At 47.4% G+C, this 20744-nt stretch overlaps 1 protein-coding gene across 6 annotated transcripts in view; it reads left to right on the forward strand.

The window, feature by feature from the left end:
* The window catches only part of MGAT5B (alpha-1,6-mannosylglycoprotein 6-beta-N-acetylglucosaminyltransferase B), a 1094162-nt gene that overhangs the window by 166536 nt on the left and 906882 nt on the right, over window positions 1–20744 (forward strand). For 5 of the 6 annotated variants that reach the window (XM_068263667.1, XM_068263670.1, XM_068263672.1 and 2 more), the window contains one exon: window positions 16523–16670. In XM_068263667.1, coding sequence (XP_068119768.1) covers window positions 16523–16670 — 148 coding nt within the window. Of the gene's footprint in view, window positions 1–16522; window positions 16671–20744 lie in introns of those variants that run through there. The other variant, XM_068263671.1, reaches the window with a different exon arrangement.

The raw sequence follows: 20744 nt of genomic DNA on the forward strand, positions 1-20744 counted from the left end.
TAATATATGACGACCCTGACCTTGCGGCAACTTCAGAGCGGAAGCTCAAACTTTTGCGGCAAGGCAGAGGGTCGGTCGAGGATTACGCAGCAGAATTTCGTAGGTGGTCTGTTACCGCCAGATTCGACAATTTTGCTCTGATGGATTATTTTCTATCTGGGTTGTCGGAGGAGGTCTCTGATTTGATGCTAACCTTACCTGAGCCCGCAACAGTCGATGAGGCCATATCATCGGCCATCAGAGTCGACAGGGGCAGTCACCGGGTCAGGGTGACTTCGTATGTGGCCACTTCTGGTACACCCGCAGTAACGGCATCTCCACCGGTGTCACCCTCTCCAGCCTCACCACCACCCGAACCCATGCAAATTGGTCGATCAAGATTGACCCAGGTGGAACGTAGGCGGAGAATAACAGAACAACTGTGCCTGTATTGTGCAGAAGCAGGGCACAGGGTGCGAAACTGCCCTAACAAGTCGGGAAACGGGTCTGCCTAGGAGTAGTGGGGGGTGACACCCTAGGCACTTCATTCTCACCCCAAAAAGAGAAGAAGTTACTTCTCCCCTGTACTATTACGTGGGATGATAAGTCTGTGGACACTGAAGCTTTTATTGACTCTGGCTCAGCGGCCAATTTTATGAACCTTGAATTTGCTCGGGAGTTGGGTATTCCTCTCACTCCAGTAAGTCCCCCCCATTCAGGTCACGGCAGTAGACGATTCCCCGCTGCAACGGGATCGTCCCCTGTCTCAGACTCCGCAGGTGAGGGTTACGATAGGGGTATTGCATGGGGAACAGCTACAGTTTTTCATTTTGAACATGTCAACCTCCACTATTATCTTAGGCATGCCTTGGTTACAGGCCCACTCTCCACAAATCGACTGGGCCACGGGTCAGGTAACCAGATGGTCTGATCGTTGTCACCAACAGTGTCTAGGAAAGGTGACATTGGGTCAGACCAAGGTGTACGTGGAGGGTGTTCCTGAGGTGTATTCCGATTTTTCTGATGTCTTTTGTCCCAAGTCTGCTGATCAATTACCTCCTCATCGCCCGTTCGATTGCCCCATTGATCTCCGTGCTGGTTGTATGCCCCCTAGGGGTCACCTGTATAACTTGTCCGGTCCCGAGAAGTTGGCCATGCAGGATTACATTCGTGACAACCTGGCCAAGGGGTTTATTCGGCCCTCTCGGTCACCTGCTGGGGCCGGTTTCTTTTTCGTTAAGAAAAAAGACGGGGGTCTTCGACCTTGTATCGACTACCGAGGTCTCAATAAAATCACGGTGAAAAATCGCTATCCGTTACCATTGATAGACGACTTATTCACGCAGGTCACTACTGCAAAGATCTTTTCTAAGTTAGATCTGAGGGGGGCATACAACCTAATCCGCATTAGAAGGGGCGATGAATGGAAGACGGCCTTTAACACACCCGACGGGCATTACGAATACTTGGTGATGCCCTTCGGGTTGTGCAATGCGCCCGCCGTCTTCCAGGAACTAATCAATGAGGTATTCCGGGAGGTATTGGGTAAATTCGTACTGGTATATCTCGATGATATATTAATTTATTCCAATAACCTCCCCGAACACAGGGTCCATGTGAAATTTGTCCTAAACAAATTAAGACAGAATAGACTCTATGCCAAGTTAGAAAAGTGTATTTTTGAGGTGACATCCGTCACGTTTCTGGGGTATGTGATTTCTACCTCAGGTCTGTCAATGGACCCTGCTAAAGTCACAGCTGTCCTAGAATGGCCGCAACCTGTGGGTCTGAAAGCCCTCCAGAGATTCCTGGGTTTTGCAAATTATTATAGGAGGTTTATAAAAGGGTACTCCACAATCATTGCACCCCTTACCAGTCTTACAAAAAAGGGGGCAGATACTACCCACTGGTCTCCGGAGGCTCAGAATGCATTTTCTAGTCTGAAAAAATTGTTTTGTTCCGCACCAATCCTGAGACATGTCGACACCGCTTATCCGTTCATTGTTGAGGTCGATGCCTCGGAGGTCGGGGTAGGGGCTGTGCTGTCTCAGCGATCAGGGTTACAGGGAAGACTACATCCCTGTGCGTACTTTTCCCGTAGGTTCTCTCCGGCGGAGAGAAACTACGATATAGGCAACAGAGAGCTCCTGGCCATTAAATTGGCATTTGAGGAGTGGCGCCACTGGTTGGAGGGGGCAGAACACATGATCACTGTTTACACCGACCACAAGAACTTGGAGTACATCGAGGGGGCTAAGAGGCTTAGTCCCCGTCAGGCCCGGTGGTCCTTGTTTTTTACGAGATTCAGGTTTATAATCACATACACTCCAGGTAGCAAAAACATCAAGGCAGATGCCCTCTCCAGGTGTTTCGAACCTGAGACAGCACAGCCCCCCACTCCTGAATCCATCATTCCGCAGAAACTGGTGTTAGCCGCCACGGAGTCTTGGGAAGAGTGGACAGAGATCTTGGGTCCCTTTCAGCAGGAGGTTCCTGAAGGGAAACCCGAAGGGGTCTTGTTCATACCACTACCATTCCGGTTACAGGTTCTGCAACTCTTTCACGCCCATAAGAATGCTGGTCATCCTGGAGCTGCCAGAACGCAGGATCTGATTGCCAGGTGTGCTTGGTGGCCTTCCTTGGCAACAGATTGCAAGGAGTATGTTAGGGAGTGTGCGGTGTGCGCCCAGAGTAAGCCCTCCCGGCTGGCACCTGTAGGAAGGTTGCAGCCTTTGCCCACCCCGAGTGAGCCATGGACCCACTTGTCCATGGATTTTGTGGGGGAATTGCCCAGGTCTGAAGGCATGTCGGTTATTTGGGTGGTAGTCGATCGGTTTAGCAAAATGGCCCATTTTGTGCCCCTGAAAGGACTCCCCTCGGCTCAAGAACTGGCTGAATTGTTTATCATTCACATCTTCCGGCTGCATGGCATTCCGGAAGACATCGTGTCTGATAGGGGAGTCCAGTTTGTGTCTGGATTCTGGAGGGCATTTTGCCACCAAATGGGCATGAAATTGTCTTTCTCGTCAGGCTACCACCCACAGACCAATGGGCAGACAGAACGCATTAACCAATCCCTGGAGCAATTCCTGAGATGCTACGTTGCTGAGGCGCAGAGTGACTGGGTGAAATTTTTGCCCTTCGCGGAATTCGCTCAAAATAATTTAAAGAATTCCTCGTCTGGGTTTTCCCCATTTCAGATTGTAACAGGGAGGTCACCCAAATTTTCCCCTTTTCCAGTTGTCTCGTCTCCATTTCCAGCACTGGAAGATTGGCAGAGATCACTCAGGGACAATTGGGGAATTGTTAAGGGGAATTTACAGAAGGCGTTCCAGAGTCAGAAGGGTCAAGCAGATAAGAGACGGTCCGTGGAATGGAAGTTTCGGCCAGGGGATCTAGTCTGAGTGTCCACACGTCACTTGACCCTGAAGCAGCCATCTGCAAAACTGGGTCCCAGGTTTGTGGGCCCATTTTCCGTGACCAAGAAGATTAATAATGTTACTTATTCCATTGACCTTCCCACCAGCATGCGGGGGGTGAGGTCTTTCCACGTATCCCTTCTTAAACCAGCAGTCCAGGTGGGTCCCACTCCTCCTCCTCCCGTGTTGGTGGATGCCCAACCCGAGTACGAAGTGGAGAAGATCATAGATTCACGTACTGTACAGAACTCGGTACAGTACCTCGTACATTGGAAGGGGTACGGGATTGAGGAGAGGCAATGGGTACCTAGGAACCGCATGCATGCGGACGAGTTAGTGAAGGAATTTCATGCTGTACATCCCGAGAAACCTGGTGGGAGTTGTCCGGAGTCCACTCCTCGGGAGGGGGGTACTGTGAGGAAACGCGGAAAAGCCGCCGTCTCTCGAGGTGAGGCAGCTGTTTCCGCGTCCAGCATGGCGTCACAACGCGGAAAAAACGCCGCATGCCGCATGGGCAGTGCAGCGGAATCCGCATTGGTAACGGCGGAATCCACATCAGAGGCGACCCCCGCATTAGATACATTGCAAAACAGTACTGGTGTGGCTGGGACTGATAGTCCACCAAGATTCAGACTTACACGCGCGCGAGCACTGAGGCAGAATTTAAATAGCAGTTAGAAGGGTGTCGGCTGACCAGCTGGGTCAGCTGACAAATTCCACTGCTCCCATTGGACCAGCAATTAGGGAGGTCCTGGAAAGGTCCTAGAGTATATATACTGCTGGTTGTTCACTTGCTCCTTGTCTGGCGTTGCGTTCACATATGTGGGAGCACCCAGATCCGTAGTTAGATCCGTTAGTGTGCCGGGACCAGCTGGAGCTGTAATCCTACACTAAGCTAGATTCTGTTGATAGCTAAAGTACTAGTTTGATTGTGATTATCTGTTATGACTTTTGCCTGCCTTGACTATCCTCCTGAACTCTGATCTTGCACCCCGATATTTCTGATACCCCGTTGCTGAACCCTGCCTGTACTTTGACTCTGCCTTTGCCTCCTGATTTTGTACCCTGATATTTCTGATACCCCGTTGCTGAACCCTGCCTGTACTTTGACTCTGCCTTTGCCTCCTGATCCTGTACTTTATCTGTCCGTGTGTGTACGACCTGGCTTGTCCGACCTCGAGAACCGACCTTACCGTTAGAGGCGGTTCCTCGCTCTGTTAGCGATCCTTCCTCCTGAGGGTCACTTTCAGATATCCCTTCCTACTGTCAGTCTGACTCCTCCCGTCTTGGAGAGCTCAGGTCTGCGGAAGGAATCTGTGCAGTACTCCTTACTGCATTGAGGCCTTGTCCTCTTAGTGCTACAGTTACACCAAACACTACACTCTATTCAGGTGATCAGAGGTTAGTTTGTATATCGGATTATCGGTGAGACTGCAGTTCACTTATAATCTGGTATATATCTGTATTTCCGGTGATACTGCAGATCACCGGTAATCAGATACTCTCTGCGCCCACCGATCGTTACAAGCAGGGCAGATCTGCAAGTCAGCGATTGCCTTAACATCAGTAGGAAGAGCAATGACGATATGGATATCGAATATAGAAGAGGCTATTTTGAGAGGAGTGGACAGAGCAGAGATAATTTCAGCCCTCGAGGATCTAAAATTATCAGCAGATTTAATTAGCGAGTCAGCAATGGATACATTAACCACTTCAGGACCACAGTCTTTTCGCCCCTTAAGGACCAGAGCCTTTTTCTCCATTCAGACCACTGCAGCTTTCACGGTTTATTGCTCGGTCATACAACCTACCACCTAAATGAATTTTACCTCCTTTTCTTGTCACTAATACAGCTTTCTTTTGATGCTATTTGATTGCTGCTGCGAGTTTTACTTTTTATTATATTCATCAAAAAAGACATGAATTTTGTCAAAAAAATGACTTTTTTAACTTTCTGTGCTGACATTTTTCAAATAAAGTAAAATTTCCTATACATTTGAGCGCGAAAGTTATTCTGCTACATGTCTTTGATAAAAAAAAAAACATTCAGTGTATATTTATTGGATTGGGTAAAAGTTATAGCGTTTACAAACTATGGTGCCAAAAGTGAATTTTCCCATTTTCAAGCATCTCTGACTTTTCTGCGCACCTGTCATGTTTCATGAGGGGCTAAAATTCCAGGATAGTACAAATACCCCCCAAATGACCCCATTTTGGAAAGAAGACATCCCAAAGTATTCAGTGAGAGGCATGGTGAGTTCATAGAAGATTTTATTTTTTGTCACAAGTTAGCGGAAAATGACAGTTTGTGACAAAAAAAAAAAAAAAAAAAAGTTTCCATTTCTTCTAACTTGCGACAAAAAAAAATGAAATCTGCCACAGACTCACTATGCTCCTCTCTGAATACCTTGAAGTGTCTACTTTCCAGAATGGGGTCATTTGTGGGGTGTGTTTACTGTCCTGGCATTTGGGGGGTGCCTAATTGTAAGCACCCCTGTAAAGCCTAAAGATGCTCATTGGACTTTGGGCCCCTTAGCGCAGTTAGGCCGCAAAAAAGTGCCACACATGTGGTATTGCCGTACTCAGGAAAAGTAGTATAATGTGTTTTGGGGTGTATTTTTACACATACACATGCTGGGTGGGAGAAATATCTCCGTAAATGACAATTTTTTTATTTTTTTTACACACAATTGTCTATTTATAGAGATATTTCTCCCACTCAGCATGGGTATGTGGAAAAATACACCCCAAAACACATTATACTACTTCTCCTGAGTACGGCGATACCACATGTGTGGCACTTTTTTGCACCCTAACTGCGCTAAGGGGCCCAAAGTCCAATGAGTACCTTTAGGATTTCACAGGTCATTTTGAGAAATTTCGTTTCAAGACTACTCCTCACGGTTTAGGGCCCCTAAAATGCCAGGACAGTATAGGAACCCCACAAATTACCCCATTTTAGAAAGAAGACACCCCAAGGTATTCCGTTAGATGTATGGTGAGTTCATAGAAGATTTTTTTTTTTTGTCACAAGTTAGCGGAAATTGATTTTAATTGTTTTTTTTCACAAAGTGTCATTTTCCGCTAACTTGTGACAAAAAATAAAATCTTCTATGAACTCGCCATTCTCCTAACGGAATACCTTGGGGTGTCTTCTTTCTAAAATGGAGTCATTTGTGGGGTTCCTATACTGCCCTGGTATTTTAGGGGCCCTAAACCGTGAGGAGTAGTCTTGAAACCAAATGTGGCAAAATGACCTGTGAAATCCTAAAGGTACTCATTGGACTTTGGGCCCCTTAGCGCACTTAGGGTGCAAAAAAGTGCCACACATGTGGTACCGCCGTACTCAGGAGAAGTAGTATAATGTGTTTTGGGGTGTATTTTTACACATACCCATGCTGGGTGGGAGAAATATCTCTGTAAATGACAATTATTTGATTTTTTTTACACACAATTGTCCATTTACAGAGAGATTTCTCCCACCCAGCATGGGTATGTATAAAAATACACCCCAAAACACATTATACTACTTCTTCTGAGTACGGCGATACCACATGTGTGACACTTTTTTGCAACCTAGGTGCGCTAAGGGGCCTAACGTCCTATTCACAGGTCATTTTGAGGCATTTGGATTCTAGACTACTCCTCACGGTTTAGGGCCCCTAAAATGCCAGGGCAGTATAGGAACCCCACAAGTGACCCCATTTTAGAAAGAAGACACCCCAAGGTATTCTGTTAGGAGTATGGTGAGTTCATAGAAGATTTTTTTTTTGTCACAAGTTAGCGGAAAATGACACTTTGTGAAAAAAAAAAACAATACATATCAATTTCCGCTAACTTGTGACAAAAAATAAAATCTTCTATGAACTCATCATACACCTAAAAGAATACCTTGGGGTGTCTTCTTTCTAAAATGGGGTCACTTGTGGGGTTCCTATACTGCCCTGGCATTTTAGGGGCCCTAAACCGTGAGGAGTAGTCTTGAACCCAAATGTCTCAAAATGACCTGTGAAATCCTAAAGGTACTCATTGGACTTTGGGCCCCTTAGCACAGTTAGGCTGCAAAAAAGTGTCACACATGTGGTATCGCCGTACTCAGAAGAAGTAGTATAATGTGTTTTGTGGTGTATTTTTACATATAACCATGCTGGGTGGGAGAAATATCTCTGTAAATGACACATTTTTTTATTTGTTTTACACACAATTGTCCATTTACAGAGAGATTTCTCCCACCCAGCATGGGTATGTGTAAAAATACACCACAAAACACATTATACTACTTCTCCTGAGTATGGCGATACCACATGTGTGACACTTTTTTGCAGCCTAGGTGCGCTAAGGGGCCCAACGTCCTATTCACAGGTCATTTTGAGGCATTTGTTTTCTAGACTACTCCTCACGGTTTAGGGCCCCTAAAATGCCAGGGCAGTATAGGAACCCCACAAGTGACCCCATTTTAGAAAGAAGACACCCCAAGGTATTCCGTTAGGGGTATGGTGAGTTCATAGAAGATTTTATTTTTTCTCACAAGTTAGTGAAAAATGACACTTTGTGAAAAAAACAATAACAATCCAATTTCCGCTAACTTTTGACAAAAAATAAAATATTCTATGAACCCATCATACACCTAACAGAATACCTTGGGGTGTCTTCTTTCTAAAATGGGGTCACTTGTGGGGTTCCTATACTGCCCTGGCATTTTACGGGCCCAAAACTGTGAGTAGTCTGGAAACCAAATTTCTCAAAATGACTGTTCAGGGGTATAAGCATCTGCAAATTTTGATGACAGGTGGTCTATGAGGGGGCAAATTTTGTGGAATCGGTCATAAGCAGGGTGGCCTCTTAGATGACAGGATGTATTGGGCCTGATCTGATGGATAGGAGTGCTAGGGGGGTGACAGGAGGTGATTGATGGGTGTCTCAGGGGGCGGTTAGAGGGGAAAATAGATGCAATCAATGCACTGGGGAGGTGATCGGAAGGGGGTCTGAGGGGGATCTGAGGGTTTGGCCGAGTGATCAGGAGCCCACACGGGGCAAATTAGGGCCTGATCTGATGGGTAGGTGTGCTAGGGGGTGACAGGAGGTGATTGATGGGTGTCTCAAGGTGTGATTAGAGGGGGGAAATAGATGCAAGCAATGCACTGGCGAGGTGATCAGGGCTGGGGTCTGAGGGCGTTCTGAGGTGTGGGCGGGTGATTGGGTGCCCGCAAGGGGCAGATTAGGGTCTAATCTGATGGGTAACAGTGACAGGTGGTGATAGGGGGTGATTGATGGGTAATTAGTGGGTGTTTAGAGGAGAGAATAGATGTAAACAATGGATTTGGGAGGTGATCTGATGTCGGATCTGCGGGCGATCTATTGGTGTGGGTGGGTGATCAGATTGCCCGCAAGGGGCAGGTTAGGGGCTGATTGATGGGTGGCAGTGACAGGGGGTGATTGATGGGTGGCAGTGACAGGGGGTGATTGATGGGTGATTGACAGGTGATCAGTGGGTTATTACCCGGAATAACAGATGTAAATATTGCACGGGCGAATTGATAAGGGGGGGGTCTGAGGGCAATCTGAGCGTGTGGGCAGGTGATTGGGTGCCCGCAAGGGGCAGATTAGGGTCTAATCTGATGGGTAACAGTGACAGGTGGTGATAGGGGGTGATTGATGGGTAATTAGTGGGTGTTTAGAGGAGAGAATAGATGTAAACAATGGATTTGGGAGGTGATCTGATGTCGGATCTGCGGGCGATCTATTGGTGTGGGGGGGTGATCAGATTGCCCGCAAGGGGCAGATCAGGGGCTGATTGATGGGTGGCAGTGACAGGGGGTGATTGACGGGTGATTGACAGGTGATTGACAGGTGATTGACAGGTGATCAGGGGGGATAGATGCATACAGTACACGGGGGGGGGGGGTCTGGGGGGGGGTCTGGGGAGAATCTGAGGGGTGGGGGGGTGATCAGGAGGGAGTAGGGGGCAGATTAGGGACTTAAAAAAAAAATAGCGTTGACAGATAGTGACAGGGAGTGATTGATGGGTGATTAGGAGGGTGACTGGGTGCAAACAGTGGTCTGGGGGGTGGGCAGGGGGGGGTCTGAGGGGTGCTGTGGGCGATCAGGGGGCAGGGGGGGGGGGAAATCAGTGTGTTTGGTGCAGACTAGGGTGGCTGCAGCCTGCCCTGGTGGTCCCTCGGACACTGGGACCACCAGGGCAGGAGGCAGCCAGTATAATAGGCTTTGTATACATTACAAAGCCTATTATACACTGTTGCAGCGGCGATCCGGATGCCAGTAACCCGCCGGCGCTTCCGAACGGCCGGCGGGTTACGGCGAACGGGGGGCGGAGCCAGTCCCCGGCGGCTGATCGCGTCACGAATGACGCGATCGCCGCATAGCCACTCCCGCAGCCGCCCCCGCCGATGGGCGTATTGCGGTCGTTTGGGCCCGGACTTTGCCGCCGCCCATCGGCTGGGGGCGGTCGTTAAGTGGTTAAAGGGACTCCGAGCAGTGCAGAAACTATGGAAAGATGCACATCATTTTAAAGCTCTCTTTCTCCTCTTTCCAATGATATATAAACCGACACCCTACGCCTTTTAGTTTTCGCTATTTTCGCGATTGAAATTGCCGCGGCCGCGATTTCGATCGCGAAAATAGAGAAAACTAAAAGGCGTAGGGCAATGATTTAGGTGTCGTCAGAAAGAGGAGAGCTTTAAAATGATATCCATCAAGCCATAGTTATATTGTATTACACAGGACGACACTTTCCAGAGTGTCAGCAGCTCCATTCTGCTGAATGCAGCTGCTGACTTTGACAAAAAGTCGCCCTGTGTAATACAATATAACTATGGCTTGATGGATATCATTTTAAAGCTCTCTTTCTCCTCTTTCTGACGACACCTAAATCGTTGCCCTACGCCTTTTAGTTTTCTCTATTTTCGCGATCGAAATCGCGGCCGCGGCAATTTCAATCGCGAAAATAGCGAAAACTAAAAGGCGTAGGGTGTCGGTTTATATATCATTGGAAAGAGGAGAAAGAGAGCTTTAAAATGATGTGCATCTTTCCATAGTTTCTGCACTGCTCGGAGTCCCTTTAAGGGCATCTGCTAGAGTGATGTTAAACTCAGTTACTGCCTGGAGAGCCCTATGGCTAAAGCACTGGAGTGCAGATATAGGCTCAAAACAAAGCTGGGTCAAGATTCCCTTTGATGGGTCATCTGTATTCGGCAAGGAAATGGACAAAGCCATCTCGAGGGTAACAGGTGGAAAATCTGGGCTGTTGCCACAGGATAGAGCATCCAAAAAGAATTATCCTAATCAGAAGAGGCAAAGGACGAATAGATTCACGGACGCAAAGAATTACAAGCCGGGAAGATCCTTCAGGAAGAATTGGAGGAGTACTCAGGCGAATTTGGCAAGGTCTTTAAAAGCAACAGTCAAGCCCGGAGGCCAGCAGAAGCAGCCCTTTTGAAGGTGCGCCCACCCAGACATTGATAGTGGGATCAAGATTAAGAGATTTCAGCAGGGTCTGGGTGGAGAAAGTGCAAGAACCATGGGTCTATTCAGTGATCAACAAAGGCCACAAATGGAAGTTTCGAAAAAAACCAAGGGACAGATGGGTACCCACAAGAATTCCAGGGGATCCTTCAAAGAGACTGATTCTGGAACAATATATTCAGGAGCTAATAGCCCAGAAGGTTGTGTTGCCAGTTCCAGATTCGGAAAGACTAAAAGGGATCTACTCTCCTCTTTTTCTAGTCCAGAAAAAATCAGGAGGATACAGACCGGTAATAGACTTGAAATATCTGAACCGATCCATAGAAGTTCCAAAATTCAAGATGGAATCCTTACAGTCAATAGTTCTGGCAGTATCTCCAGATTGGTTGATATCAATAGATCTAAAAGATGCATATTTCCACATACCAATATGTCAACAGTTCCAGAGATTTCTAAGGTTCTCAGTGAAGAACACTCAACTTCCTATAAACTCTTTATAAATACGGTTTATATTGTCCATGAATCTTGCCTAAAAACTTTATAAAATCCTGTCTTGGAAGGATGGACATATGCGTGGTTTGTGGAACTGATATGCTTTCCCTATTGCTCCCCGCCTGAGTGGGAGGGTCGGTTTGCACTCCAGGCGTTTGTAACTCTGTGTTGCGCATACAAGGAATAAGGAGGTCTGTTGTATTTGGCAGCTGGAAGAGGCTGTGACAGATAGGAGGAAGAACCAGCATGAAAACGCAGGTATAAAGGGGAAGTGCCTTATACAATCAGCTACACCCAGTTGAAGCCCGTGGAAGGCGGGCGCAACGCGTAGGTAGGCGGGGTCTCAACCCGCACTTCGAACTGGAGTGACTCGGAGTGTCTCAAGCCGGGATCTCCCTTTGGCATTGCATGCGGCCGTTGGTTCACTGCAGACCGGAGACCTCTCCTTTGGATTGAGGTCCGGCGGAAGAGTGAGGAGTTCCACTGTGCGCACAGCTACGTTCAGAGAAGGCATAGGGAAGAAGAGTGGTGAGTCCCGCGAAGCGGGTGAAGAGTTACACTTACCCCTTGCTATATATCGGAAGCCATTGTATTTCCCTGGTCTAGAAAATTGACACTTTCCGGACAGCCTGCATCTCCGCTCCGCCTGTCTCCTTCCCCGCAGGGTAGAATCCCCGTCCTGGTACCGGTACCCCTGTGTGGTTGGTCTGTGTGAGTGTGTTGCGGCATGTCTGGATACGGAGCGCTCCAGTTGTTTTAATTGGTTTTATGTTTTTTTTCCCAGTCTGTGCAATCCCAACAATAAAGTTTGTTATATATTTTGAAGCCTGTTGAGTGATGGCACATGGTGTATTTTTCTGAAGAACACTCATCTGCAATTCTGTTCGCTGCCATTCGGACTCTCCACGTCTCCGAGAACATTCACAAAAGTCTTACTCTCAGTAATAGCAGAGCTAAGGACTCAGGGAATAAGGATCCATCATTATCTGGACGATATACTGGTCCTAGCAAAATTCAGAGAAGAACTCTTAAGAAACTCACAGAGGGTGAGGCAATTTCTCTCCAGTCTAGGTTGGATCATCAATACCGAAAAGAGTCAACTCGAACCGAGCACTATAATAACATATCTGGGGGCAGTGTTCGATACAGTAAAGGACACAGTATCATTACCAGAAACGAAGGTTCAGGATATAATCCAGAAGACGACCTGGATGGCGCGACAAAGAAAGGTGACAGCAAAGGCATGTCTTCACGTACTGGGGACAATGTCCTCAACCATAGTTATGGTGAAATGGAGCAGGTGGCACATGAGACCATTACAGGACATGTTGTTGAGTCAATGGAATCATGTTTCAATGACACAAACCATCAGAATCCCAATGCAAGTCAGAATATCTCTGCTATGGTGGATGAACCGACAGAATCTGTGCAGCGCCAATCAGTTGTCTCCTTACTGTTGGACCATAGTTACGTCAGACGCCAGCAGGATGGGCTGGGGAGCGCACTGCAAAGACCACTGGGCACAGGGTCTATGGGACTGTCCACACAAGAACTTAGTGTCCAACATCTTGGAACTAAGGGCAGCATTCATGGCAACACAGGCCTTTGCCCATCTGTTGAAGGGAAAAGCGATATGTCTACAAATGGACAACAAGGCAGCAGTAGCCTATGTACAGAAACAGGGAGGCACAAGAAGCAGGTCTCTAATGAAGGAAGTATATCCTCTCATGTACTGGGCAGAAAGGAATCTGTTGGCATTAAGAGCAGTATATATACCGGGAACACAGAATGCACGAGCGGATTTCTTATCCCGAAACCTAATAAAGAGCAACGAGTGGAGGTTGAAGAGACAGATCTTCGAGATGATAGTCCAAAGATGGGGACTGCCACAAGTGGACTTGTTTGCCTCGGAAGCAAATTACCAGTTACCAAGGTTCTTCTCCAGATTCCCGTCCAAGAAAGCAGAGGGAGTGGATTCTCTGACACAGAAGTGGAATGCAGACCTGGTTTATGCTTTTCCTCCAACTCCGCTGATCCTGAGATTCCTGAACAGATTGCAGCAGGAGGAGATAGAAGCAATAGGGATAACACCCTTTTGGCCCAAGAGGCCTTGGTTCCCTCTACTTCTCAAGATGTCAACTGCACCATACTGGAAGTTGCCTCTGATTCCAGATCTCTTATCTCAGGAGGACCTGAGACATCAGCATCTACAGAGAATGGCATTGACTGCCTGGAAATTGAAAGGGAAAACTTGCTGAAGGCGGGATTCTCAAGATCAGTAACAGAAACTCTACTTAAAGGGAAGGTCCAAGCAAAAAAAAAATGAGTTTCACTTACCTGGGGCTTCTACCAGCCCCATGCAGCCATCCTGTGCCCTCGTAGTCACTCACTGCTGCTCCAGTCCCCCGCTGGCAGCTTTCTGACCTCGGAGGTCAGGGCCGAATTGCGTACATTTTTACACATTCCCGCTAGTGCAGAAACATTAACACATACATTTTTACGCGTTAGTGGTGCGTTAGTGGTGCAACGCGTAAATTTTTGTTCCTGCACTAGCTGGAATGCGTAAAAATGTATGCAATGTGGCCCTGACCTCTGAGGTCAGAAAGCTGCCAGCGGGGGACTGGAGCAGCAGTGAGTGACTACGAGGGCACAGGATGGCTACATGGGGCTGGTAGAAGCCCCAGGAAAGTGAAACTCATTTTTTTTTTTTGCTTGGACCTTCCCTTTAAGGCCAGAAAATCGTCCACCAATAAGACGTATTTTAGAGTATGGAAGAGGTTCATTGAATTTTCCTTACAGAAACAGGTGGATTATCTACTACCATCAGTACCTCATGTCTTGGAGTTCATACAATCAGGATTTGATATGGGATTAACAGTAAGGACTCTTAGAGTCCAGATATCAGCGATCTCGGCTCTGATTGGGTCACAACTGGCAACGTATAGATCTATACAACAGTATTTTCAAGCTATAATGAAGATAAGGCCTCCATTACAAAGGATCTGCCCAAGCTGGAATCCTCCGTTAGTTCTTGAGTATCTATCAACAGAACCTTTTGAACCTCTAGAAGATTGTTCAATCTGGAACATAACCTTGAAAACTGCATTTCTGGTAGCAGTATCATCAGGAAGAAGGGTGTCAGAATTAAGAGCATTGGGGTATAAGGACCCCTTTTTAGTCTTTTCCAGGACAGAGTGGTACTGAGACCCATGTCACATTTTTTGCCAAAGGTGGTGTCAATAAAACACTTGAACCAAGAATGGACATTGCCAGCTTTTCCAAGAGAGGACATGTTCCCTAACGGACACCCCTTGGATATCGCAAGATGTTTAAGGCATTATTTGAATATGACGAGTGGCTTCAGGAGATCGGAACGCCTCTTTGTGAATCCAGCAGGACCCAGAAAGGGGAAGGAAGTGACAACGAGAACCATTGCAGCATGGATAGTGCGTCTCATCAGGGCAGCATATAGAGCCAGAGGGTCAGAAGCACCTTTCTGTACCTCAGCCCATTCTACAAGAAGCATTTCCTCTTCTTGGGCAGCTTCGGCCGGAATTTCTTTGTTAAATATTTGCAAGGCGGCAAACTGGGCATCGCCCAATACTTTTATTAGACACTACAGAGTGAATCCTGCACTGTTAACCACTGTTGACTTTGGGAAGAGTGTTTTGTCTGCAAGTCATAAAGAAACAGCACCCTCCCGATTGGTCTCTTTTTTTGTATACTACGCATATCCCATCAGTATGCCGACATGGAGGCACCAGGGAAATAGGAAAATTGATACTCACCTTGTAATTTTCCTTTCCTGGTGCATCTCCATGTCGGCATACGTCCCACCCTTGTCCATCGTGTCTGAGTTCTATTTACGAGAATGCGGTGGAAGGGGTAGGGACCATATATATGTAGTATTTTGATTGGTCCTATAGGGGTTAAAGGGGCGGAGCTAACCCATCAGTATGCCGACATGGAGATGCACCAGGAAAGGAAAATTACAAGGTGAGTATCAATTTTCCTATTTACTGTTTGCTTGGAACTCTTTTGTGATTCCCTTCATGTCGTCATACCGCTTGTGGATACTTCTGGGACTGTATATTTGGACCTGGACTGCATTCAAATGCCCTTATACTGAGGGGATACTTCCCTTTAAATGAATAACATGTGATGTTTTCTCATATGTATGTATATATGTTACAGCCAGAACCCGAAGTCTGGCCCCTTCGGGATCTGGCCGGCCAAAACGCGACGTGTCCATGCCCCTGTGGCCAATGTTAGAAATGAAATGATTCCCGTCAGTTTCATGTATTTTCTGGCCGTCTCGCTGTGGCCAAATGTATCCACAGTTAGTTAATTTAATTAAGCTTCCCTTTCCTGTATGTCATGTGACATACAGGTTCCTGTATGTCACATGACAGTCAGGAAGCGTTGCTGTACGTGGCTAGAGGGAGCTGGATGCAGCGAGAGGAGGACAAGAAGGCGTTGGACTCATTCGGAGGTAAGTCCAGCTCTGCTCAGTGGGGGGGGGGGGCGCAAACGGCGGCACATGGGGGGCAAACAGAGGCACAGCACCAGACAAACAGGAAACACAGAAGGGGCAAACAGAGTCACAGGGTGGGGGGGGGGGGGGACAAATGGTGGCACAGAAGAGGGACAAATGGAGGCACAGTGGGGAGCACACAGAGGCACTAAGGGGGAGACAAACAGAGGTACATGGGGGGACGAACAGAGGCATGGGTTGGAAAACAAGCACAGAGGGAGGACAAACTGGCACAGAGGGAGACAGAGAGGCACAAAGAGGGGCACAGACTGCATAGTGTCCCGACTTAAGTACGGATTCAGGTTAAGAACGAGCCTACAGTCCCTATCTCGTTCGTTAACCGGGGACTACCTGTACTGTATTAGCTGTTCCAATTTTTAACATTGAGCAACCAAAAAGCACTCTTATCCGGCACCAGCCAATCCCCATCGGCTCTGGATAGCCGAGACTCTACTGTATATTGAAGAAAACACACATTGCCCTCATATGTTGACATATGATTAGTGTACCTTTCACTCTCAGCCTCACACTACTACTATATACTAATATATGTTATATACTAATATAGAGGAATAAATATTGCAGTACAGTCTCCAAGCTCTGACTTTGTTCTCAGTCCTAGGCCTAGGAGAATCAAGAGGAGCCTTGCGCAGGATGAATGAAATATTGGAGACCCTGGTGAGGAGAATCGATATTTTGGCACGGCTGGAAAATGCGAGCGAGTCTCGAAGGGCAGAGGACAATGGGCACTTCTCCTTGGACAGGTCTGTAATGCTTGTCATCCTGTGCTCAAGATGTCTTGCTTCCTTGTAAACATCATTTCTACAGTTTTACCAATTTGCATACAGTCCCTCATGTAGTAACACAGAAAAGGTGGATTTTGGACCTTTTCTGGAGAACATCTAGGACAGTGATTGCGAAACCTTTTAGCGGCTGAGTGCCCAAAATGTGACACAATATGCACTCATTTGTCAGAGTGCCAACACAACAATTTATACTGGATACAGTGGTTTTAGTTAAGTAAAAACAGAGAAAGTGAGTGAGAGAGTGAGTGAGTGTGAGAGAGAGTGTGTGTGAGTGTGAGAGAGAGTGTGTGTGAGTGAGAGAGAGAGTGTGTGAGTGGGAGAGAGAGAGTGTGTGAGAGAGTGTTTGTGTGAGAGAGTGAGTGAGTGTGAGAGAGTGAGAGAAAGGAAGAGTGAGTGTGAGAAAGGGAGTGCGAGAGAGTGTGAGAAAGGGAGAGTGAGTGTGAGAAAGGGAGCATGAGAGACAGAGAGAGAGGAAGAGTGAGGAAGAGTGAGAGAGAGTGAGTGTGTGTGTGAGAAAGGGAGTGTGTGAGAAAGGGAGTGTGTGAGAAAGGGAGAGTGTGTGTGAGAAAGGGAGAGTGTGTGTGAGAAAGGGAGAGTGTGTGTGAGAAAGGGAGAGTGTGTGTGAGAAAGGGAGAGTGTGTGTGAGAAAGGGAGAGTGTGTGTGAGAAAGGGAGAGTGTGTGTGAGAAAGGGAGAGTGTGTGTGTGTGTGTGAGAGTGTGTGTGTGTGTGAGAGGGAGAGTGTGTGTGAGAAAGGGAGTGCGTGTGAGCGTGTTGGAGTGAGAGTGAGTGCAAGAGAGAGTGAGTGTGTGTGTGAAAGAGTGAGAGTGTATCTGAGTGAGAGAGTGTGTGTGCAAGTGTGAGTGTGAGAGAGTGTGTGTGTGAGTGTGAGAGAGTGTGTGTGTGAGAGAGAGAGAGTGTGTGTGTGAGAGAGAGAGTGTGTGTGAGAGAGAGAGAGTGTGTGAGAGAGTAAGATAGTGTGTTTTGCTTTGGAAATGCTAAATGTATTTGGTCCTGCCAATAAAGCTTTTTTGGATTTGGACTTGATGTGTGTGTGTGAGAGAGAGAGAGAGTGTGTGTGAGAAAGTGTGAGAAAGGGACAATGAGTGTGAGAGAGTGAGTGAGTGTGAGAGAGTGAGTGAGTGTGAGAGAGTGAGTGAGTGTGAGAGAGTGAGTGTGTGTGTGAGGCAGGGGTCACACTTGTCTTTCAGTTTTCTACACTTTGCAGAAAACTGAAAGACAAGTGTGACCCCTGCCTTACAGCAGCTAATGTGATTTATAAAGAAAACTGACAAATTGCGCAAGATGTCAGTTTTTTCTGCGTGCGAAATCTGCATTAAAGTGTGACCTTGCTTATTGATTTACATGAGTTCTCAGTTGAAGTCAGTTTTTCTGTGCAGAAAACGCGTACGAAAGCCGATAAGTGTGACCCCTGCCTGAGAGAGTGAGTGTGAGAAAGGGAGAGTGAGTGAGAGAGGGAGAGTGAGAGAGTGAGAGAGCGAGTGTGTGTAGGAGAGTGTGTGAGAGAGAGTGAATGAGTGTGAGAGAGAGAGAGAGTGTGTGTGTGAGAGAGAGAGCGAGTGTTAGAGAGATTGACTTTGTGTGTACCTGCTTGCTTCCACACAGCACTTCAGCTGATGAGCCTCTGCTTGCTCCCACCAACACAAAGCGCTGTTAAAAAAAACTCCTCCTCCCCACGAACTGCCTGGTCTGGAGAGAGGTTGGGCTGCATGGCTCAGGCAGCTCTCCCATTTGCAGATTCCAGTCACCCTCTCAGGGGCGTCTCTAGCCATTTTGTCACTCCGGGCGAGAAATCCTGTGGTGCCCCCCGTGATTGCCCTCCACCCCCGTGGTGAACCCCACCCCAAGACCCCTGAAAATCATAATACAGCAGCGTTTCACCAGAAAATCAGAAAATACACTTAATGTGGCATGGGTTCACCAGAAAATAGTTGTAATGCAGCAGAGCGTTTCACCATAAAATATACTTATTGCAGCATGCACTCACACACAGTACACACACACTATATACACACATACACACACACACACACACACACACACACACACACACCGCATAACACACACACTATACACAGTACACACGCACACACTATACACACACAGCACACAGTAGACATACACTATGCTGCTACCAGGGGAGGACTGGGACCTTTTGTCCTGGGGGGAAACATAGACTTGAGGCCCGTTATCATGGCAGCCTCAGCCCAAATTATCAAGTCGCATTTGCAAATTGCTAGCTATTGCGATTTTGTCGTGCACTGGCCCAGAGAGAGGACGAGTGGAGTGAGACTGAGAATAGCAGGAGATGGAGCAGAGAGCTAATCTGTATTGCAGTCCCACATTACACAGAGACTAGTTGCTGGTAATAGGACTGCTGTCCCTGTCAGTCTCTCACACAACTCAGAAAGTAGCTTGCTGGAGTCTAGGGACTGTCAAAACTTTTCAACCTGTTTAACACCTTATCTGCACATGCAGTCATTATAACAATGGGGAGAGACCAGATTTTTTTTCCATGGACCCTCAGGGTAAGCTCTGCACCATGCTGTGTATATTTACCAGCTTGCCTGCCCTCTAATTGCACTTTTATCAGCTAGCCTAGTGTTCCAGACACCAGACCAGCCCTAAATCACTGAATAAAAGGCAGCCTCAGTCTCTACATCCACGCAGTTACCAGTAGCAGAGAGAGAAACTGAATGTATCAGTGAATCAGTTAAGAGTGAAGAGTCAGGACTCATTACTGTGGTTCTTTGAATCATTGAGCTGAAGGAACTGAATGAATCAGTCAGTGAATCAGTTATGAGTGGAGTCAGGCGCTGCTGTTAGCTGCTGCTTAGTGCAAACTGACACCTGAGTGAGCCGAAAGGCATTTCTTCTCTCACTACTCAGCAGCGCTCCTGGCTCCTCCTGCCGCTCTAGGCAAGAATTGATAGCTGCCTGGTGGGTGAGACGCCGCTGCACCCTCTCCTCTGTCTGTCTCTCTCCTGGCTGCTGAAATCTCCTCCATTCCGATTTGCAATACCTGTGAATTTTATCACTGTGAGCTGAGCCTAAGAGACAGACAGGCAGGCTATGATGCAGGACAATTCACATGCACGCTGCTTAGGGGAGGCCAGCTTAGACTTCCTCAGTCAGCTGACTTGGCTCCTCCTTCTTCCCCAGAGTCCTCAGCAGCCGCACAGGAAAAATACAATGTGAACCACTGGCCAGCCAATCAAAGAAGAGAGGAGTGAGATGTGTCCAGGTCGGGTCCCTCAGCTAAGGAACTATTTTACTGGCAGAAGACATGCCGGTAAAAATGTTATACCAGCGCCGGCTTTTCATAGGATTTACCTGCCGTGACGATCAGATAGCAGCTGTGTGGCAACCCTAGACGGAGCTGCGCGTGCCACAGAAACGGCTCTGCGTGCCGGCTTGCGCGCACGTGCCATAGGTTCGCCACCGCTGATCTAGGAGATGAACACAGAAACACATCATGTCCGTGACAATGAGCAAGTGATGTCTGTGGAAGGAGATGCTGCTTGCTTGGCAGTTGCTGTTATTTCCCACAATGCAACAAGGTTCCCACAGTGTGATTGGGTTGTCAACCTAATTTTTCATTTTAGACGGACAAAATGCCCAAAAAAGCAGTACACCTATAATTTTGGATGGGCAGGGGCGGAGTTAGGGCTGGAGTCAAAAGCACACTTTTAAAGGACACATCCAAGGTTTAAAAAAAAAAAAAAAAAAAAAAAGATCCACTTACCTGCCCTCACCGCAGCTCCGGTGGCTCCCGGTCTTTTTCGCCGGAGCAGCCGACCTTGCCAGGTCGGGTTTGGGTTCCGAGGTGCTGGACATTTTTTGTTGTTGTATTTATATAGCGCTGACATCTTCCGCGCCACTTTACAGAATACAGTCATGTCACTGACTGTCCCCAGAGTAGCTCACAATCTAATCCTACCATAGTCATAGTCTAATGTCCTACCATATTATTATTATGTACTTACAGTATATACCACTGACATCTTCTGCAG

Source organism: Hyperolius riggenbachi, chromosome 12 (assembly GCF_040937935.1).
Source record: "Hyperolius riggenbachi isolate aHypRig1 chromosome 12, aHypRig1.pri, whole genome shotgun sequence".
NCBI lineage: Eukaryota > Metazoa > Chordata > Amphibia > Anura > Hyperoliidae > Hyperolius > Hyperolius riggenbachi.